The sequence below is a fragment of the Drosophila suzukii genome, chromosome 3, assembly GCF_043229965.1.
Source record: "Drosophila suzukii chromosome 3, CBGP_Dsuzu_IsoJpt1.0, whole genome shotgun sequence".
In the NCBI taxonomy this organism is placed as follows: domain Eukaryota; kingdom Metazoa; phylum Arthropoda; class Insecta; order Diptera; family Drosophilidae; genus Drosophila; species Drosophila suzukii.
In genome coordinates this window covers 67,359,206-67,381,910 of record NC_092082.1, presented here as the reverse complement: position 1 = coordinate 67,381,910, position 22,705 = coordinate 67,359,206, and the positions used below count along the sequence as shown (strand labels likewise).

Below are 22,705 nucleotides of genomic sequence, written 5' to 3'. Positions count from 1 at the left end.
GGTTTAATATAGTTTATTTGGAGTGTGGTTGCTCTCAGCAATTAACCTGATATTAAAATGTAAAAAGAGGACCATTTTTCTATTTTAAAATAGTGAAGTTCCAATACGTCCTATTACATCCGATCTGGTCAGCTCATTCTGGTACAGAAAAATCCCTTCTTCGATGAGCAATATTAGTTATTTGAATGCTCTAAACGAAGATACACGGTCAGTTAAATGGCTTATGAGTCGTTGCTGTCCTTATTTCTTTTAAAGTTAGTGTCTATTTAGAATTTTTCCCCCACATGGATAAATTAAAATACGATCTAGTGTGACTTTACTTATACTCATCAATGTAACGATAAACTGTCTGCTTAACCTTTTAAAGCTATCTATTTTATGCCCGGCGAAAATATTTTGAACACCAAAAGAAAAGATATAACCGATTCATCCTTAAACAATTTGTTCCGATAACAGTTATGTATTTGAATAAGTTAGCAATGTCGATTGGATCAGTTTGGAACTGGTAATGAGCGTGATATTTACAAAATTAAATTAAATGACTTGAAACAGTTAATTTTGTTTGGAAAAGCATCACTACTTTTGTTTTGGCTTATCTTCAGGATCTTTACTATCGGCACTCTCAGCAGGCTTCTCCTCCGCCTTCTTCGATTTTTTTTGGGACTTTTCGGCCTGCTTTTGCTTTTCTGCCTCGGCCAGAGCAGCCTCCTGTTCCTGCCTCAGTTTTTCCTTCTGGGCAGCAGCCTCGGCCACTTCCTCATCGTCCCAGTCGGCCATGGAGCGGTCTCGCTTCAGCCACGAATGCGTGGTGTCCGGCTTAAAGGCTGTGGGAAATACATAGGAGTGAGAGAAATAGAAAATCAATGGGACTGGAGCAACTTACTCTGGTTAAACCACTTGATGCCGTTCTGCATGTCCTCAATGATCTCTCGGGAAGTGAACATCACCTCGTTCTGCACCGCCTGATGGAACGTGGACGTCTCGAAAGTGCTCGAGTAGACAGAGTTACGATCGTGGATGAGTGCGCGTTGCGGGAACTTGGCCAGACAAGTGGCCAGCTCCAGGGCGTTGCCCAGTGCAGTTCCCGTGGGCACAATCCGGTTGACCAGGCCAATGTCGTGGGCCTCCTGAGAGCCCACCGGACGTCCTGTGAGTATCAGATCTAGAGCACGGGACAAGCCAATCATGGCCGGCAGGCGAATAGTGCCAGCATCGAGCATTGGCACGCCAAAGCGGCGATTAAAGAATCCCAGTACGGCGGACTCTTCCATGACGCGCAGGTCACACATGAGGGCCAGCTCCAGGCCGTTGGCTATGCAGTAGCCATTGATGCCGCACACGACTGGCTTCTTGATCTGGCGCCGCGTGGGACCCACGGATCCCTCAGGTCGCATCAGGATGTCCACGCTAATCTCCTCCTTCTCGTCGGTGCTGATCTCGAGGATGTCAAAGCCGGAGCAGAAGGATCCGCCCACGCCGTAAAGCACCGCTACCGGCGAAGTGTCGTCCGCCTCGAAGTTGGCGAAGGCGTCGCACAGTTGCGAGGCTGTGAGGGAGTCGATGGCATTGCGCTGCTGCGGTCGATTGATGCCGATCAGGGTGATGTTCTTGTCCTTCTCCACCAGTATGTTCTTGGGCGGCGACGACTCGGCCTCCTGGGGCGCAGGATCTAGAATGGAAAAGGTTACTACGCATATTCCCACATTATGTCACCGGCTTTTGCGGCAACTTACCTTTATGCAGCGCTTTTGTCGAGGAGAATGTGCGGTGGGCTGTGGTGAAACGTGCTTGCTGGCCCACCTGCTGAGCCACCAGTTTGCCGAATTTGCGCAACATTGTCTATTGCAAAAAAGTTATTAATTGTCCGCGGATAAATACAAAACTAGCGAAAAGCTTACCGAAATATTAAAAACTCGTCAAGTTCCGTAAAAACAATTCAATGGTAATTGTGTTGCAGGGCTGCCAACGCTGGTGTGGTTACTATCTAGCGTTTTCCGCCATATCTAGCTATATTGTAGTATTTTGTTTGACAGGTGAAAGTGTGTGTGTTAAAAGTTAACTTGACTGGTAGGTTTTATGACATTTCATTACAGTTTTTATATTTTATATAAATTGTGTCAAAAATTTGAATCGTTTATCGGCCCGAAAGTAAAAAATTATTAAGTAACTGATAAAAACTTAACATTTTAAGCTATGTTTTATTGAAATGAAGTAAATAAAAGCCAGAAAATTATTCGCCAATGGGTGGCAACACTGACTAAGTAAATGGCGTTCCGGTGTTTTTACATGGCGTTAGTGCGTTTGGCTGGCGTCTCCTGAAATTGTTGCAATAAATTGGCTTTGGGCATTTATAAAAGATTTTAAGTAAATCCAAATAAATCATGGGCGTGGAAATGGACACCAACGAGACGAGCGTGGAACTCACGGAGGCGGAGAACGAGCTGTACGACAGACAAATCCGGCTCTGGGGTCTGGAATCTCAAAAGCGGTATGTGCAAAAAAGCCGGCTTTTAGCAATGGCGCTGTGGTAAATAAAATTAAATGGGAATTTCAGCCTTCGGACGGCCAAGATCCTCATCGCCGGTTTGTGTGGCCTTGGTGCCGAGATCACCAAGAACATAATCCTGTCCGGAGTTAACTCCGTGAAGCTGTTGGATGATAAATCCGTCACCGAGGCGGACTTCTGCTCGCAGTTCCTTGCCGCACGTGATTCCCTGAACACCAACCGCGCCGAGGCTTCCTTGGAGCGGGCACGAGCTCTTAATCCTATGGTGGACATCTCCGCCGACAAAGAACCCTTGAAGAAGAAGACCTTAGAGTTCTTCGCCCAGTTTGATGTGGTGGTGGTCAATGGCGAGACCAACGAGGAGCTGCTGCGCATCGACACCATTTGCCGGGAGCTGGGCGTCAAATTCATAGCCACCGATGTTTGGGGCACCTTTGGATTCTACTTTGCCAGTCTCCAGAAACACAGCTATGTCGAGTATGTTCCCAATTCAATATTATTCTGAAACTACCATTTTAAAGTCAAATGAACATTGTTTAGTAAAAAGTACTGTACTCATGAATATCATTACTCAATTTGTATTCCCAACTAATCCTTGAAGCTTACACAGTTCAAATTCGTTGTATACCAGATTGAGAATAAGTCTTAAAAACAGATTATTAACCGGTTAATTTGATGTACCATTCACAGGGATGTAATCAAGCACAAGATCGTATCCAACCCGGATAAGAAAAAGAAGTATGAAACCGTATCCATTCCAACACAGCGCGAAGTGGATTATCCCGGCTACTCTGCATGGCTTGACTTCGATATTGCAGCGCCCAGTTATTCGCGCAAACTAAAACGCAACGGGCCAGGCATTCTATTGCTGAGTGTTCTGCAAAAGTTCCGGACCACCTACCAGCGAGATCCAAGCTACAAGAGCAGAGAAGCGGACCTGGAACTGCTTCGCGGGGTTCGCGACGAACTGTTACCGAACTCTGCCCTGGGTGACGAAGCTCTGGGCCTGATCTTTGCCCAGATCTCTCCTGCCGTGGCGGTAGTTGGTGGCGTCGTGGCCCAAGAGGTCATCAAGGTGGTTACCAAAATGGAAGCACCCCACCGTAACCTCTTTGTTTTCGACCCTGAGACATGTGCTGGATACTTTGAGACCATCGAAGCCAAGTAAATCGATCTACTCTGGGCTTCTATTAAATATCTGAATATCCAATAACACCAAAATGTAAATTTTATTTGTTTTAATGTCCCGTACTTATCAAAAGGCTTAGCTTGGGTTAATCTTAGCGGGGCGTTTAACGTTTAAGGGATGCTGGCCAGGTAGTCCTTGATTGAGGCGGGGTCCAGACGCTGGAATCCGTTCTGATCGCAGATTCCGATCTCAATGTTGTCGGCAGTCATTTTTCCCTCGAAGCCTTCTTTCAGAGTCAGGATAGCGGTGTGGACAGCATCGTCCAGCTCTAGATCTTCGCTGTAGCTGCAAGTGGAAGACATCATTTGTGATTGAAGTGTATTTACTATAGAATTTCAATGCTACTAACCGCTTCTCCAGGAAGGTTTTGCCGTTGACTGCGTTCTTGCCCATGGCAGTGGCCTTCCAGGCGAAGTAAGCACCCGAAGGATCGGATTGGTAGAGATATGGGCGACCATTGTCCCAGCCGCAGATCAGTAGGGAAACTCCGAAAGGACGAACACCACTACAGATGCAAATTAGGTAGGTTAGCATGGAATACAGTATGGAGGACTGGCCGCATTCTTACCCAGACTGCGTGTACTCCTGCATGAGGGTGGCCACACGCTGCACCAGCTGCGACACAGGAATCGGCTCCTTGTAGGTCAGGTAGTAGGTCTGGGCAATCTTTCGGGCCTGCTTGACCAGCAGGCGGTAGTCCGGACCCATTCCCGAGTAAACCATGCCGATGTGCTTGTAGATCATCTCCACGCGATGCACGCTGTGCTCCTCATAGAGTGGAGACTTGTGTTTGTTCTCTGTGGCAATGACGACGCCGTTGGAAGCTGCGTACAAATGGGGAGTATTAACTGAAGGCGCCAGCCAGATTAGCTTGGATACCAACCCATGATGCCCACGGAGGGAGCTCCGCCAGATACGGCTGCCAATGCATACTCCAGTTGGACGAGTTTTCCGGAAGGACTGCAAGCAACCGAAAGTTGTAGTTATTGCCCAGTCATGGCGGCAGGTTAAGTTAACCAAGGCGGAAACCACCCGTTTCTTAATGGCCAACTCGTTTTTCTCACCTGAACGTGGTCAACGAAAAGCTGTAGCGCTCGGTAGCCATATTTCCTGGGCTTCAACAGCAGTAATTTGATGTGTAAAATAAAAAAGCCGACTTACTTTGCACAGAAACAAAAATGACACAGCAGTTCAGAGGTGGGCAAACATCGATGTTTTCAAAGCATCGGATGGAAACATCGCTCGCGCTCAGCTTTTTAGTATTTTTGTGTTTGACGTAAGAAAACGTAAGCATCCGTAAGTGTCGGTGAAGGGAGATTACAACAACATAAGTGTCAGTAAAAAAGCGAGATAGTTTTGCAGTGTGGCCGTAAGCGGAATGCCAAAAATAGTGCGCTTGCACTGAATACTTGGTCACACACTTCGATATTTTTTCCACCGTAGGCGCATTAATTTAAATATGTTATGGAGCTAATTTCGAAAAAGTACCTAGCTTATAATATAGCATTTAAGCATGCATTTATTTTAAAGATATTTTAAATATAATCCTTATAACTGATGACAACCACTGCGTGATTTTCCATTAATTTTTCAACATCTTGTCTTCCTTGACTGTGCTTGCATTTTCTATGAACTTTAGTTTTTTATTTTAATTAGAAGGAACTTTTTTCTAGTAAGTTTTTAAGTGCCGATTCAGACTTTGGCCAAAGGCAAATGTCTTCAAGCAATGGAAACACTTGAACGGTTGTTCTCCTGTGTGGGTACAAACGTGTGTCTGAAGGTATGATTGATTTTTAAAAGCCTTTGAGCAATGGGTACATTTATAAAGTATTCCTGTATGCACACTTATCAATTAAAATGTTTCTCGGTATGAAGAACAGAAATTGAGCCTAGACTTTTGATAAGACAGTGCGTAAATACAGTTTATGTTCCGTAAAAATTAAAAAATATGATTCATTATTTTTTAAACACTTTTGTTCTAAGAAACCGAACCACAAAAATCTTAATCTCTCGATCGAAAATATTTAACAGCTATGTAACTTCATAACAGGAGTTAAAATTACATTTAGCAATAGGCCCTAGCCGATTCCTTAAATTAAATCATCGGGTTTTGTTTAAATTTAAGTTATAAACGAAATATTCAAATTGGTGGCAGTTACAGGTGGCTCCAACAGGTGAATAATAAACAGTTCACAATAATAAATCCGATCTACGGACCTTAGTCGGTTGCCTTGGTAACTTGGAGCGTATCCTGACTTTGTTTGTTCAATAAAGTTTTCAGCACATTCCGTTTCACAGAGGCGAAAAGTTGTGCAACGCAGATAAAAATCCAAAAAACGCAGTAAATCATAATGATTTTTGATTATTCGTGCAGAAGAAAAAGTTGGTCGAGCATGTTTTGACAACGCGAGCCGAAGGGGGCCGTAGTGATGATGATGAGGAGGAGGAGGACCAGGGCGACATTTTGCAGGTGCAAGTCCAAACCACTAATCACTAGCCACAACTGTCGAGTGTAATGCTAAATAACCCATATCGAATGTTGCCTTAGAAAACCACAAAGTAACCTGTAATGTAACCCTAGATTCCAAAAGCCCTTTGACTGATTACGTAATAGCAAGTTGCAACTGTTACTGCGTGTGTAAATTACTCTTAGTTGAGGCTCCCTCATATTATGTCGACCTAATACACTTGTTTTCATTTCTTTTTAGCTGAGTAACCCGTAGTCCACCTTAATGCAACTGTAAAGTACTTCACTTCTCCGTTGCTGCAAATCCAATCGTAATAAAATATTACGAAATCACCTTTCAACAACTACTGTATAGCATTTGAAGCTCACCCCTTTTTTGATTTTTGTTTGTATTTGGTATTTGTTGTCATGATAGTTGAAACGCTTTTTTAGACTATGTTTACTGTATGTGCCATTTTTGAAACAAACGAATTTTTGATCTCTCTCATTTTTGAATTTTGAAAAACGAACATTTTGTAAACAACAAATTGATTTACAACTTGAAATCAATAATACATTTTTGTACAATCCAAAAAAATATAACACCTACCGCACTGCAAAATTTTGATCCTTAAAATTATCCTATCTGGAAATCAAACGGTTCGACGCATGTCGGCCCCAAAAATCCCGGGAATATAACGTAAACTTTCAAAATGGACTTTCCAGCGGCCCTGTTTATAAAGAAAGCAAGTCCAGCAAAGGGAAGACAAAAAATCACAAAAAAATGAGTAATGTTTATGTTATAGCCAGCGAAAATGATTTTGACTTTGTTATTTCAACGATATCTATGGCAGCCTTAAAGTATGCACAACAAATTTGTGGAACGGTAGGTAAGTGTAAGAGTTTTATAAGATTGCACAGTGGTCCGGCTTGTATGGGGAGAGCGGCCAAAAATACTTATAGTTGAGGTAGGGACTTGAAACTTAGCACAACATTTTTTTATATTTATCCTAAAATAATATGTAAAAATCAGCCAGATCGGGCAACTATATCATATAGCTGTCATATGAACAATTGGTCTGATATTCAGTTTTTATATGAAAAACTATTGTTTTTTATTTTTATGCAACAATACTTTGGAAATTTTCGTATATAACCTGGGAAACTACAGTACAAATTTGGATACTATATGTTAATAAATCGCTATTCGTCAGGAACCCTTGACATTTTCCGCGTATTGTTTAGCCTAAATAATTTAACGTCTTTATTTTTTGCCTCTGCAGCTTCCTCAGAAAGCTCTCCAATTGAGACTAAACATTTTTTAATTATGGCACGACCATGTAATAATACTTTATGAACCGATGCAGGAAGGTGATACCACACAAATTTAATGATAAGTAATTTTGCTGTTTCTAATGCATACTCTCCGAATTTCGCAGAATTTATATTGTAGCCTGATGAAATGGCTTGAAAAATTGTTGAGCATCTTATTATTAAGTTCTCTTCAACACCTGATATGATAGCAGACATATCAGGATTATTAAAAATGCCCTGGCAGTATTGCCATCGTTAGACGTTCCGCTTCCAGCTGCCTTAGGCTTGTCGACAATTAAGCCCATTTTTGCTCGGAACTCTGATTGAATAAATTTTTTTCGTATTAAGAATTTCCTTTTAGCTTCTTCAGAGCGTATTTGCCAAATTTCTTGGTCCAGTCTATAGGATATATGAAGCAAATACTCAAAGAATCGTATGTACGCATGTAATGGCTATAGCCCAAATTCATACCGGTCCTCATGAACATCTTTTTGCAGGCATACATCTAAGTTGTTCATTTGCGTTGAAGTTGCTTCGCATATGTAACATTTTGCTGAGGATCTTTCGCTTAATGCACTACATATTTTCCCATCAATCATCGTGAGTTGCAAAGACTGTTCAAATTTTATTGTCTGATCCTCTAGAAATACCGTGGGCTTAAGCAGGTCAATCTTTTTTTCAAAGTATTCTTCTTCGGCATTGGACAATTCAGTTGTTTCTTTCTTAAATTGAAACCTGACAGGTCAACAGTACCGCGTCGACGATGGTCGTGGATTTTTCCAAATACAAATAGAATTATTTGTCTTCGAAACAAGCCTTAGGGGTACATATGAGGTTACAAACAAGCTATTATCTGATAGGTCTGTATCTGCTACTTTTTGCTTGTATTCCGCATGGCCATCGAAGCCCCATTTCCCTATTAAAATCAGATTTTGTACAGAATCAGCTCATATATTATAAATATCTTCTTTCTTAAGCTGCAATATACGAGTTGCTGTATGATCTAATAAATTTTGAAGTTCAACTTCAGCGTGGGATTCGTTAACTGTAATGTTATCGGGGTAGCATTTGGTTTTGGCCATCAGTATGTTATTGTAACTAGGTAGTAAATGATACCCGATTTTTAAATTTACAAGCGTATTAATAAATATTGTATTGTATATGTTTTGTTAAATTTGCTTCTACGAAAAGCGATAAAACTTCTTCAATATTAGCTTCGTTGCATAAATTTTGCGTATCGGATGCAGCAGACTCATCGTGTTTTGCAACCTCGGCAATTCTTCGACGTTTCGTCCTTTTGGAGCACTCTGCAAATTTTTTTTTTGGACGACCACGAGCCACTGTTGAAGGTTCTTGTTGCGCATCGCATTGTTTCGCAGCTATGGTCTCGTTTATTGCCAACCAATTAGAATAATTTCTTAAAACGGCTAATCGGGTACGCTTGCACTTTAGCCAAAACTTAGCAAGCTCCTTGCAAACGTAGTCAGACATTTGTCGAACTCTTCCTGATCAAGCTGATATCCCAAATTACAAGCATGTTTAAATATGGATTCCATTAAGGGGTTATATACCTTTTTGAGCGAAAAAATGGAGGGAACTTTGGATTTTTTTTCAGGTGTGTAGCAATTATTTTAAAATTTTATTAAAAAATTCTGATCTGAAAAATCAAAATTGGCGCATTGAAACTGAATCGTTCACGAACTCGGAACAATCATTGCGAATAATTAAAAAAAAAAATGAAGAAGATCGATCAAATAGTTCTTGTGCAATCGCGGTCACAGCAAAGGCTCTTTCGGAAAAACACGACTTTGAGATAATCGCATTGAAAGTTTTACGTTGAGTGTATGCAACTATTGAAGTCGAGCAGACAAACTTACAAGTCATCGTCGAACTATTATTTGGATCTCTATGAAAATTTGGGAAAATGTTCTCTAGTGGATATATTTTAGAATTCAGCAAAAAAAAAATTTTTCGTTTTTTGAAAAAAAAGGTATATAACCCCTTAAATTAGCCGACTTTTCTTTGTTTGAACCTGCTTCTCCACACCAAATCTCAAAAGCATGCAAACGTGAAAATTGGCATTCAAAAGTGGCTCCTAAGGAAATAACAAGCTTTTATTTTAAAGAAAAGAATATAAACAGATAACATAACACAAAAACAACAACAAACGGCAACAAACAACAACACACAGCAGAAGCACGTGCTTTTTTTCAAATTTAGGTTAGGTTACCTTTTTGTACTTTGCAAGCTGCACGGCACCTTACCGCACTTGAAATAAACTTTCTTATGTTCTTAAAATGCTAAAGAATATTATACAAAAAGATTTGTGAATGCCAAAGAGTGCCATCACAACTAAAACTCTAACCAAACACAGAAAAGACAAACTAAGAACGATCACAATTATGTACTAAATACAACAATGGTTTACACAAAACACAACAAATACTACATATACTTTTTATTGTAAAAAGAAAGTTAATACCTTTCCTTAAAATATTAATCACTTCCATGGCACAAACACTTGTTTTAAATATGTTTAACAAATTTTTTGCGGATAGCTTCCCTTGCAAATAGCTAGACCAATTATAAATAAGAATTGGTACATTTAAAGTCAAAATTTGGACTTTGTTTTTTTTTATTTTTGGCCTACGGGCTGGACCACTGTGGAATGGAAGGTATACAAAATATTAACTTGGGCATAAGATCGTTGAAATATAAATCGAGATTTTGTTATTTTTATACCCTTGCAGAGGGTATATTGATTTCAGTCAGAAGTTTGCAACGCAGTGAAGGACCCCATAAAGTATATATATTCTTGATCAGCATGACTAGACGAGTCGATCTAGCCATGTCCGTCTGTCCGTCCGTTTCTACGCAAACTAGTCTCTCAGTTTTACAGCTATCGGGCTGAAACTTTCCCAAAAGTCTTATATCTTTTGCAGGTAGTATATAAGTCGGAACCAGCCGGATCGGACAACTATATCTTATAGCTCCCATAGGAATAATCGGACAACAAAATTTAAAACAAGGGAGAACGCTATAGTCGAGTACCTCGACTATCAGATACCCGTTACTCAGCTAAATGGAGATATGCAAGCAGCAAAGCGAGATATAAATGCGCCACCTACCGGCGGTATACAGATTTAATCGTTATGGGCGTTAGAGTGGGCGTCGCAAATTTTTTTTTGGATCAATCGATAGGTATTGACGAGACCAATACATTTCAGTTAAAATTTTTTATCTAGCATGAAAATTGTGGGCGTCACAGGGTTTTGCGGTTTGTGGGCGTTAAAGTGGGCGTGGCAAACTTTTTTTTGGGTCAATCGATAGGTATTGATGAGAACATTACATTTCATTTTCTATCTAGCATCAAAACTGTAGGAGCCACAGTTTTGGGCGGTTTGTGGGCGTTAGAGTGGGCGTGGCAGTCTACTGAAACAAACATGTGCTGCGTAGAAAGCTCAGGAATCTGCACGCCAAATCTCAATAGCCTAGCTCCCATAGTTTCCGAGATCTCAGCGTTCATCCGGACAGACGGACATGGCTAGATCGACTCGGCTAGTGATCCTGATCAAGCATATATATACTTTATGGGGTCGGAAACGCTTCCTTCTGCCTGTTACATACTTTCCGACGAATCTAGTATACCCTTTTACTCTACGAGTAACGGGTATAAAAATTATATCTTTGGTGTTTTTTAGCATATAACCTCCTAAGCTTGGAAATAACGTTTTTTAATTAGTTCTGAATTTCGAATTTAATTTTATCAAAATCGGACGACTATATCATATAGCTGCCATAGGAACGATCGGAAAATTGGTAGGAAAATAATATGAAGCAAATTATAACTTCGGTGTTTTTTGACATATTATCTTATACTATTGGGAATATCATTTTTTGTGTTTTTAAATTTAATAATTATAGCTGCAAGGGTATATAAGCTTCGGCTTGCCGAAGCTAACTTTCTTTCTTGTTTTTCACTTTTAATGCTTAATGAATAACAATAAATACTGAGGTGATTACCTTGTGGGTTCATATAAATTTTTACTTACAAAACTTTATAAAAGTCTGCAAATCAATAACTGATTTAAAAAACCTCTTACATTGTATAATTTAAATAAAGAAAGATTAAAACACGGTTGCTTAACTTGTTATGACAAAACGAAAAACATTTATTTAAACAAAAAATGGTAAATACTGTTTCACATTTGGAAACTTAATGGTGGAGAGTGTAGGACCTACTTTAAGAAAATGATCTTAGATATGGGATTGACTTTAATTTTCAATGTTTAAACATTTAATTGCAGTTCTTTTATATAAAACGGGGTAACAAAAGTAATAGTTTGCTTGTAAAACTTAATACTAGGTTAGTAATATGGTTTCTTGGAAAAACTAAAGCTGTATTAGGGCATACGTGGAACTACAGAAAGGATATTCTTTTTTTTGTTTTTTTTTCGACCTAACACGTTATCCTCACCTAAATTAAAAGAATATAATTTGAAAAAAAATGTATGTATTGAAACAAATAAAGAAACAATTGGTTTGTTTTTTATTTTTTCTAAATTATGTATTTTTATGAATTTTATCTGAAATAAACTTTTATAATAATAAATAACCGCAAGCAAAACAAAAACAAACGAAATGTCTGTTTTTGTTTTTTTCTTCCCGGTTCAGATGCCGGGAATAAAAATGAACCCGGGGAAAAAAAAATGTATGGCAACGCTGTTTTTGGAACAACAGGCAATAAAAATAGCGCTATGTGGCAACGCTGGTACAGCAACAACGAAGAAAATAATTCAAAAAGCAATAAGAAAGTGAAAGAGTGCAGTCTAATATGGATCTAAAGAAACTTAATATGTTTAAAAACGCAAATGTTACCAGGCGGCGCCTACGTTGCTGGTCACAAGGGGGACCTTAAGAAGGGCTCCCTGTTCATGACCAGCCAATTTACACTACTTTTGAATAACCCGCGCCCGTTTTTTTTACTTTTCGACGAATTCCATTTAAAAAAACAACCCGCTTGGAAATTCGAACCGTGGAAGGCCATGGTGGTGGCCATTGCCACCTTCGACGGCCAGTTTATGCGCTTATCCAAATGGTAAGTTTAAATTTATGTTTATGTTTTTTTCGGTCTTTGCTTTTGCCTTTGCCGGTCGCGCGCGCGCTGTTAGAGATGCCCATGGATATCGTAGATATATCGGCCCCGTGAAATTACTTTATGTAGAATTTAAAATGTTATTTATTATTTTCATTCATTATATATATATATATATATTATATTTTATTATTTATTATTTATATTTTTTTTATAGATGTCTCCAGAGATCGGAAAGCTGGGGAAGGCTCAGATAAAGGACGGAGTAAGAGCGGTATTTTACTTCGCCAAACAAAACGTGCAGCACCACCTGGTGGGAGCCGTAAGCGACGGCAACGCGGCGAACCAGGACGCAATCCAGTGGCTCCTGGGGAAAAATGTTCCCAGCTTGTACGACCACCGGCACTTGTGCGGGCGCCTTGTGCAGTTGGGGGTGGCTGACGGTATGCTCAGGCACGCATATAGGCATCTTAGATTCCGCAAAGGTACCTATATGCGTGTCCTGGGCGAAATGGCAACTAAAGCCAATATCGCCCTAGCCTCCAACCACACGGCGCTCGCGCACTATAAGCAGGAGTTCGGAAGGATGGAGTTCTTGCTCCGCAATATCTACCAGGTGGTGCCGGAGGAGGAGGAGGTGTCCCTCACCAGCATCAATTCCGACCTCTTGGAGGACATCGGCCAGAAATGGGCCTTCTTGTTGGACGAGGCGTTAAAGGAAGTCCTGTCGGTGTCCCCGGAGGTCAGGGAGGATGAGGAGCAGGCCCTCCTCCTCGTCGGTAGCTTGGTGGCGGTGATGGCGATCACCGAGGACCCATACAATCCTTAAAAAATAAATAAAAAAACTACTAACAAAATATTTCAAACATTGTTCTTATTTTTAATTTTACATAATTTTATATAATTTTATAAAATTTTATTTACAGGGGCTTATTTTTAATTTTAATTTATCTTAGGAAATTTACTTTAAAATCTTTATTTTTAAAATAATAAAAAAATATTGATAAAAGCTTTAAGGCTTTTGATTATTATTATCGATAAAATGTTAAGTTTATAACAGGAGGGAACGGGGCAAGCATACAATTTAGAGCGAGACGACTATGTAAAGCATAGAACAGCGGTAAACTGTTTTTTTAAAAACATTCGGGGAATAATTCGAACAGAACAGCAACAGAACAGAAAGAAGGCAAGTCAACTGGACCAAACAAATTAAGAAGTAAAAACACAGAATGGACAACGAAATCAACGCAGGTAAGTGAAAAGTTTTATAAAAGTGTATAGCTTTGCCGACCCGACCAGTGTGCACTTCTTATGGCCGGGTCGCAAACATACATTCTCACGGCAGCCAAATGTTTTTTTTTTGTAATTTGACAGCACTTTTTTAGCTCTTTGCTTAGTGTTTACTAAGTATTTGCTTAGTTTGCATTTACACTAAGCAAAGAGCCTTAAAAATGCTATCAAATAGCAAAAAAAAAACATAAGGCTAACGTTTATATTCTTTTTTTTTTTGCACAAATGCGGCCGTGAGGAATCTACACTGGTCGGCATAAGTATAATTGTTATTCCAAATTTAGCAATTCAGGCAATGATGGGAGCGGTGGCTGCTGGTATGGCGGCGGCCGCGCAGTTCTACGCCACGCAGAATACGCGTGCGCAGAATTCTGCGCAGGCATATGTGGCGACACAGCCACAGTGGCATTTGCGGCGCCACCGCCACTGTGGTACCCTGCGCAGGGATACGTGCCACCACCGCCACAACCAGAATTCAAGGCGCCTCCAACACCGCAACACCAGGCTCCACCACACCTGCAGGAGCCGCAGGAGGAGGCCCAGGCTGCTCCCCCGTTGGCACCCCCCACGTGTGCCGCGGCCATCAGCAGGGCGTAGGCGTCCTGTCGCTCCTCAGGAGAGAACGCCTTCTCCACAGAAAGCCTACCCAAGGGCATGCAGGTAGGAGGAACTAAAATTAATTAGGAATTTCTTAAAAAAGAAGCTACGCTTGTTGCTGTTACAGCAACAACGACGAATACAATATTCAAAACGAAATAGAAAGATGCAGTTCACCAACATAAATTTATTCAAAAACGGAAACAATGCCGTCAAAGCGGCATTTGGCTATGCTGAAAATCATGAGGGGGACCTTAAGAAGGGCTCCCTGATGATGACCAGTCAGTTTACCCAAATTTTGAAAAACCCGCGCCCGTTCGTCATCATATTCGATGAATTCCACCTAAAGAAAATACCTTCGTGGAGGTTCGAATCGTGGAAGGTCATGGTGGTGGCCATTGCCACCTTCGACGGCAAATTTTTTAAGATCGTCCACATCCAAATGGTAAGTTTAAATTTATGTAAATGTTTATTTTAGTCTTAGCTTTTGCATTTAGACGGCCGCGCGCGCGCTGTTCTGTTAGAGATGCCATCGGATATCGTATATCGTAGATATATCGGCACCGTGGCAGTGGCAGTGAAATCTACTGCCAAATGTAAACAAATTTGAAAAAAGGCGTTATTTTTTTTTAATGCTATTTTTAATGCTATTTATTATTTTCATATTTTATATATATACATTATATTATAATATTTTCATTCATTATATATATATGTTATATATTATTATTCATTATTCTTATTTATGATTTCTATTTTTTCACAGATGTCTACAGAGATCGGGAAGATCGGGTCGGTCGATATAAAGAACGGAGTACGGGAGGCGTTCTATTTCGCGAAGAGGAACGGGCTGCAGCACCACCTGGTAGGAGCCGTGAGCGACGGCAATGCGGCGAACCAGGACGCCATCCAGTGGCTCCTGCAAAAAGGTGTCCCAACTGTGTACGACCACAGGCACTTGTGCGGGCGCCTTGTGCAGTTGGGGGTGGCTGACGGTATGCTCAGGCACGCATATAGGCATCTTAGACTCCGCAAAGGTACCTATATGCGTGTCCTGGGCGAAATGGCAACTAAAGCCAATATCGCCCTAGCCTCCAACCACACGGCGCTCGCGCACTATAAGCAGGAGTTCGGAAGGATGGAGTTCTTGCTCCGCAATATCTACCAGGTGGTGCCGGAGGAGGAGGAGGTGTCCCTCACCAGCATCAATTCCGACCTCTTGGAGGACATCGGCCAGAAATGGGCCTTCTTGTTGGACGAGGCGTTCAAGGAAGTCCTGTCGGTGTCCCCGGAGGTCAGGGAGGATGAGGAGCAGGCCCTCCTCCTCGTCGGTAGCTTGGTGGCGGTGATGGCGATCACCGAGGACCCATACAGTCCTTAAAAAATAAATAAAAAAACTACATACAAAATATTTCAAACATTGTTCTTATTTTTAATTTTACATAATTTTATATAATTTTATAAAATTTTATTTACAGGGGCTTATTTTTAATTTTAATTTATCTTAGGAAATTTACTTTAAAATCTTTATTTTTAAAATAATAAAAAAATATTGATAAAAGCTTTAAGGCTTTTGATTATTATTATCGATAAAATGTTAAGTTTATAACAGGAGGGAACGGGGCAAGCATACAATTTAGAGCGAGACGACTATGTAAAGCATAGAACAGCGGTAAACTGTTTTTTTAAAAACATTCGGGGAATAATTCGAACAGAACAGCAACAGAACAGAAAGAAGGCAAGTCAACTGGACCAAACAAATTAAGAAGTAAAAACAAAGAATGGACAACGAAATCAACGCAGGTAAGTGAAAAGTTTTATAAAAGTGTATAGCTTTGCCGACCCGACCAGTGTGCACTTCTTATGGCCGGGTCGCAAACATACATTCTCACGGCAGCCAAATGTTTTTTTTTTGTAATTTGACAGCACTTTTTTAGCTCTTTGCTTAGTGTTTACTAAGTATTTGCTTAGTTTGCATTTACACTAAGCAAAGAGCCTTAAAAATGCTATCAAATAGCAAAAAAAAAACATAAGGCTAACGTTTATATTCTTTTTTTTTTTGCACAAATGCGGCCGTGAGGAATCTACACTGGTCGGCATAAGTATAATTGTTATTCCAAATTTAGCAATTCAGGCAATGATGGGAGCGGTGGCTGCTGGTATGGCGGCGGCCGCGCAGTTCTACGCCACGCAGAATACGCGTGCGCAGAATTCTGGGCAGGCATATGTGGCGACACAGCCACAGTGGCATTTGCGGCGCCACCGCCACTGTGGTACCCTGCGCAGGGATACGTGCCACCACCGCCACAACCAGAATTCAAGGCGCCTCCAACACCGCAACACCAGGCTCCACCACACCTGCAGGAGCCGCAGGAGGAGGCCCAGGCTGCTCCCCCGTTGGCACCCCCCACGTGTGCCGCGGCCATCAGCAGGGCGTAGGCGTCCTGTCGCTCCTCAGGAGAGAACGCCTTCTCCACAGAAAGCCTACCCAAGGGCATGCAGGTAGGAGGAACTAAAATTAATTAGGAATTTCTTAAAAAAGAAGCTACGCTTGTTGCTGTTACAGCAACAACGACGAATACAATATTCAAAACGAAATAGAAAGATGCAGTTCACCAACATAAATTTATTCAAAAACGGAAACAATGCCGTCAAAGCGGCATTTGGCTATGCTGAAAATCATGAGGGGGACCTTAAGAAGGGCTCCCTGATGATGACCAGTCAGTTTACCCAAATTTTGAAAAACCCGCGCCCGTTCGTCATCATATTCGATGAATTCCACCTAAAGAAAATACCTTCGTGGAGGTTCGAATCGTGGAAGGTCATGGTGGTGGCCATTGCCACCTTCGACGGCAAATTTTTTAAGATCGTCCACATCCAAATGGTAAGTTTAAATTTATGTAAATGTTTATTTTAGTCTTAGCTTTTGCATTTAGACGGCCGCGCGCGCGCTGTTCTGTTAGAGATGCCATCGGATATCGTATATCGTAGATATATCGGCACCGTGGCAGTGGCAGTGAAATCTACTGCCAAATGTAAACAAATTTGAAAAAAGGCGTTATTTTTTTTTAATGCTATTTTTAATGCTATTTATTATTTTCATATTTTATATATATACATTATATTATAATATTTTCATTCATTATATATATATGTTATATATTATTATTCATTATTCTTATTTATGATTTCTATTTTTTCACAGATGTCTACAGAGATCGGGTCGGTCGATATAAAGAACGGAGTACGGGAGGCGTTCTATTTCGCGAAGAGGAACGGGCTGCAGCACCACCTGGTAGGAGCCGTGAGCGACGGCAATGCGGCGAACCAGGACGCCATCCAGTGGCTCCTGCAAAAAGGTGTCCCAACTGTGTACGACCACAGGCACTTGTGCGGGCGCCTTGTGCAGTTGGGGGTGGCTGACGGTATGCTCAGGCACGCATATAGGCATCTTAGATTCCGCAAAGGTACCTATATGCGTGTCCTGGGCGAAATGGCAACTAAAGCCAATATCGCCCTAGCCTCCAACCACACGGCGCTCGCGCACTATAAGCAGGAGTTCGGAAGGATGGAGTTCTTGCTCCGCAATATCTACCAGGTGGTGCCGGAGGAGGAGGAGGTGTCCCTCACCAGCATCAATTCCGACCTCTTGGAGGACATCGGCCAGAAATGGGCCTTCTTGTTGGACGAGGCGTTCAAGGAAGTCCTGTCGGTGTCCCCGGAGGTCAGGGAGGATGAGGAGCAGGCCCTCCTCCTCGTCGGTAGCTTGGTGGCGGTGATGGCGATCACCGAGGACCCATACAGTCCTTAAAAAATAAATAAAAAAACTACATACAAAATATTTCAAACATTGTTCTTATTTTTAATTTTACATAATTTTATATAATTTTATAAAATTTTATTTACAGGGGCTTATTTTTAATTTTAATTTATCTTAGGAAATTTACTTTAAAATCTTTATTTTTAAAATAATAAAAAAATATTGATAAAAGCTTTAAGGCTTTTGATTATTATTATCGATAAAATGTTAAGTTTATAACAGGAGGGAACGGGGCAAGCATACAATTTAGAGCGAGACGACTATGTAAAGCATAGAACAGCGGTAAACTGTTTTTTTAAAAACATTCGGGGAATAATTCGAACAGAACAGCAACAGAACAGAAAGAAGGCAAGTCAACTGGACCAAACAAATTAAGAAGTAAAAACAAAGAATGGACAACGAAATCAACGCAGGTAAGTGAAAAGTTTTATAAAAGTGTATAGCTTTGCCGACCCGACCAGTGTGCACTTCTTATGGCCGGGTCGCAAACATACATTCTCACGGCAGCCAAATGTTTTTTTTTTGTAATTTGACAGCACTTTTTTAGCTCTTTGCTTAGTGTTTACTAAGTATTTGCTTAGTTTGCATTTACACTAAGCAAAGAGCCTTAAAAATGCTATCAAATAGCAAAAAAAAAACATAAGGCTAACGTTTATATTCTTTTTTTTTTTGCACAAATGCGGCCGTGAGGAATCTACACTGGTCGGCATAAGTATAATTGTTATTCCAAATTTAGCAATTCAGGCAATGATGGGAGCGGTGGCTGCTGGTATGGCGGCGGCCGCGCAGTTCTACGCCACGCAGAATACGCGTGCGCAGAATTCTGGGCAGGCATATGTGGCGACACAGCCACAGTGGCATTTGCGGCGCCACCGCCACTGTGGTACCCTGCGCAGGGATACGTGCCACCACCGCCACAACCAGAATTCAAGGCGCCTCCAACACCGCAACACCAGGCTCCACCACACCTGCAGGAGCCGCAGGAGGAGGCCCAGGCTGCTCCCCCGTTGGCACCCCCCACGTGTGCCGCGGCCATCAGCAGGGCGTAGGCGTCCTGTCGCTCCTCAGGAGAGAACGCCTTCTCCACAGAAAGCCTACCCAAGGGCATGCAGGTAGGAGGAACTAAAATTAATTAGGAATTTCTTAAAAAAGAAGCTACGCTTGTTGCTGTTACAGCAACAACGACGAATACAATATTCAAAACGAAATAGAAAGATGCAGTTCACCAACATAAATTTATTCAAAAACGGAAACAATGCCGTCAAAGCGGCATTTGGCTATGCTGAAAATCATGAGGGGGACCTTAAGAAGGGCTCCCTGATGATGACCAGTCAGTTTACCCAAATTTTGAAAAACCCGCGCCCGTTCGTCATCATATTCGATGAATTCCACCTAAAGAAAATACCTTCGTGGAGGTTCGAATCGTGGAAGGTCATGGTGGTGGCCATTGCCACCTTCGACGGCAAATTTTTTAAGATCGTCCACATCCAAATGGTAAGTTTAAATTTATGTAAATGTTTATTTTAGTCTTAGCTTTTGCATTTAGACGGCCGCGCGCGCGCTGTTCTGTTAGAGATGCCATCGGATATCGTATATCGTAGATATATCGGCACCGTGGCAGTGGCAGTGAAATCTACTGCCAAATGTAAACAAATTTGAAAAAAGGCGTTATTTTTTTTTAATGCTATTTTTAATGCTATTTATTATTTTCATATTTTATATATATACATTATATTATAATATTTTCATTCATTATATATATATGTTATATATTATTATTCATTATTCTTATTTATGATTTCTATTTTTTCACAGATGTCTACAGAGATCGGGAAGATCGGGTCGGTCGATATAAAGAACGGAGTACGGGAGGCGTTCTATTTCGCGAAGAGGAACGGGCTGCAGCACCACCTGGTAGGAGCCGTGAGCGACGGCAATGCGGCGAACCAGGACGCCATCCAGTGGCTCCTGCAAAAAGGTGTCCCAACTGTGTACGACCACAGGCACTTGTGCGGGCGCCTTGTGCAGTTGGGGGTGGCTGACGGTATGCTCAGGCACGCATATAGGCATCTTAGATTCCGCAAAGGTACCTATATGCGTGTCCTGGGCGAAATGGCAACTAAAGCCAATATCGCCCTAGCCTCCAACCACACGGCGCTCGCGCACTATAAGCAGGAGTTCGGAAGGATGGAGTTCTTGCTCCGCAATATCTACCAGGTGGTGCCGGAGGAGGAGGAGGTGTCCCTCACCAGCATCAATTCCGACCTCTTGGAGGACATCGGCCAGAAATGGGCCTTCTTGTTGGACGAGGCGTTCAAGGAAGTCCTGTCGGTGTCCCCGGAGGTCAGGGAGGATGAGGAGCAGGCCCTCCTCCTCGTCGGTAGCTTGGTGGCGGTGATGGCGATCACCGAGGACCCATACAGTCCTTAAAAAATAAATAAAAAAACTACATACAAAATATTTCAAACATTGTTCTTATTTTTAATTTTATATAATTTTATAAAATTTTATTTACAGGGGCTTATTTTTAATTTTAATTTATCTTAGGAAATTTACTTTAAAATCTTTATTTTTAAAATAATAAAAAAATATTGATAAAAGCTTTAAGGCTTTTGATTATTATTATCGATAAAATGTTAAGTTTATAACAGGAGGGAACGGGGCAAGCATACAATTTAGAGCGAGACGACTATGTAAAGCATAGAACAGCGGTAAACTGTTTTTTTAAAAACATTCGGGGAACAGAAAGAAGGCAAGTCAACTGGACCAAACAAATTAAGAAGTAAAAACACAGAATGGACAACGAAATCAACGCAGGTAAGTGAAAAGTTTTATAAAAGTGTATAGCTTTGCCGACCCGACCAGTGTGCACTTCTTATGGCCGGGTCGCAAACATACATTCTCACGGCAGCCAAATGTTTTTTTTTTGTAATTTGACAGCACTTTTTTAGCTCTTTGCTTAGTGTTTACTAAGTATTTGCTTAGTTTGCATTTACACTAAGCAAAGAGCCTTAAAAATGCTATCAAATAGCAAAAAAAAAACATAAGGCTAACGTTTATATTCTTTTTTATTTTGCACAAATGCGGCCGTGAGGAATCTACACTGGTCGGCATAAGTATAATTGTTATTCCAAATTTAGCAATTCAGGCAATGATGGGAGCGGTGGCTGCTGGTATGGCGGCGGCCGCGCAGTTCTACGCCACGCAGAATACGCGTGCGCAGAATTCTGCGCAGGCATATGTGGCGACACAGCCACAGTGGCATTTGCGGCGCCACCGCCACTGTGGTACCCTGCGCAGGGATACGTGCCACCACCGCCACAACCAGAATTCAAGGCGCCTCCAACACCGCAACACCAGGCTCCACCACACCTGCAGGAGCCGCAGGAGGAGGCCCAGGCTGCTCCCCCGTTGGCACCCCCCACGTGTGCCGCGGCCATCAGCAGGGCGTAGGCGTCCTGTCGCTCCTCAGGAGAGAACGCCTTCTCCACAGAAAGCCTACCCAAGGGCATGCAGGTAGGAGGAACTAAAATTAATTAGGAATTTCTTAAAAAAGAAGCTTCGGAATAACCATTTAAATTCGCCTTAATTAACTCATTTTATTTAAAAGTTCTATGGAATTGGTTGATTTTTTATTCACTGAAGTACTTATTTTTCAAGAGCTCCAAAACAGTTGTATTATTTTATGTCAATACCAAATATGTAGTTTAAAGCCCCCGAATTCCTTATCATTGGTTTCTCTTTTAAATAAGACTATATGTTTTATTGTTTCCAAATATGTTTACTAATTCGAATCCCAAAATGTAAGTCTATAATTTATATAACTTTCCTTTTTATTTTATCATGATGTTACACATTTTAAAAGATATGAATGTTTAGTTAATTTATTTGTTTTCAAATATGATTACTAATTGGAAACTCTATATTTTGAAGAGAAAAGGTCTTCGAAAATGATAAGGTCAAGGATTTTTAACGATACCTTCCAGAACATGGTTTGCAATGCGATGGTCCAAATCACACGTCTTGCCCGATCCCGCAATCGCTGCGTGACCGCCTTCCATTTTCCGCACTTTTCCTGTATTCCGGATTTCTAGTATTTTCCTACTACTGGTATTTTAGCGCCTTTGCTTTTCTAGTATTTTACATGATCTTGAACTATCGGTTGGCGTTGCCACCCCGGGTTCTGAACTTAGCTATAACTTTTTTATTCTTAATTCGACTTAATATTTATTGTAGTTCACGGTATTTCTCTCAAAGCTATTATAAAGAAAGTAATAATGATTGTGGCGCACGCGCCTTCTAGGCGGGTTCGTCACAAGATGTAGTTTTTGGAGTTCGCGTTCTTTATTGTCTGGATGGCACCAAGACTGTCAGTTAAAATTGCTATCTTGGAGAACTTCTTTGAAATACCGAAGTCAATGGCTTTTTCTAGGGCTGTGAGTTCAGCA

At 41.2% G+C, this 22,705-nt stretch overlaps 5 protein-coding genes across 5 annotated transcripts; 3 read left to right on the top strand and 2 right to left on the bottom strand.

Annotated features, from left to right (window-relative positions):
• Positions 1-425: 425 nt before the first annotated feature.
• Srlp (Spliceosome-ribosome linker protein) lies at positions 426-2,049 on the bottom strand. Its single transcript, XM_017086242.4, has 4 exons — positions 1,899-2,049; positions 1,734-1,839; positions 884-1,669; positions 426-824 (listed from the first exon to the last, which is right to left on the bottom strand). The coding sequence occupies exons 2-4, from the start codon at positions 1,834-1,836 to the stop codon at positions 577-579; spliced, it is 1,137 nt and encodes a 378-aa protein (XP_016941731.1). The 5' UTR covers positions 1,837-1,839; positions 1,899-2,049; the 3' UTR covers positions 426-576.
• A 226-nt stretch (positions 2,050-2,275) lies between these two features.
• Aos1 (activator of SUMO 1) lies at positions 2,276-3,733 on the top strand. The gene is made up of 3 exons (XM_065866496.2): positions 2,276-2,488; positions 2,555-2,983; positions 3,197-3,733. The coding sequence occupies exons 1-3, from the start codon at positions 2,382-2,384 to the stop codon at positions 3,672-3,674; spliced, it is 1,014 nt and encodes a 337-aa protein (XP_065722568.2). The 5' UTR covers positions 2,276-2,381; the 3' UTR covers positions 3,675-3,733.
• Positions 3,712-4,916, bottom strand: Prosalpha2 (proteasome alpha2 subunit). The gene is made up of 5 exons (XM_017086243.4): positions 4,760-4,916; positions 4,579-4,655; positions 4,264-4,519; positions 4,045-4,200; positions 3,712-3,980 (listed from the first exon to the last, which is right to left on the bottom strand). Exons 1-5 carry the CDS (start codon positions 4,798-4,800, stop codon positions 3,806-3,808), a joined length of 705 nt encoding a protein of 234 aa, XP_016941732.3. The 5' UTR covers positions 4,801-4,916; the 3' UTR covers positions 3,712-3,805.
• A 9,687-nt stretch (positions 4,917-14,603) lies between these two features.
• LOC139352881 (uncharacterized) lies at positions 14,604-15,818 on the top strand. Its single transcript, XM_070995522.1, has 2 exons — positions 14,604-14,882; positions 15,204-15,818. The coding sequence occupies exons 1-2, from the start codon at positions 14,604-14,606 to the stop codon at positions 15,816-15,818; spliced, it is 894 nt and encodes a 297-aa protein (XP_070851623.1).
• A 3,594-nt stretch (positions 15,819-19,412) lies between these two features.
• Positions 19,413-20,707, top strand: LOC139353191 (uncharacterized). Its single transcript, XM_070996682.1, has 2 exons — positions 19,413-19,751; positions 20,073-20,707. The coding sequence occupies exons 1-2, from the start codon at positions 19,473-19,475 to the stop codon at positions 20,685-20,687; spliced, it is 894 nt and encodes a 297-aa protein (XP_070852783.1). The 5' UTR covers positions 19,413-19,472; the 3' UTR covers positions 20,688-20,707.
• Positions 20,708-22,705: the final 1,998 nt, after the last annotated feature.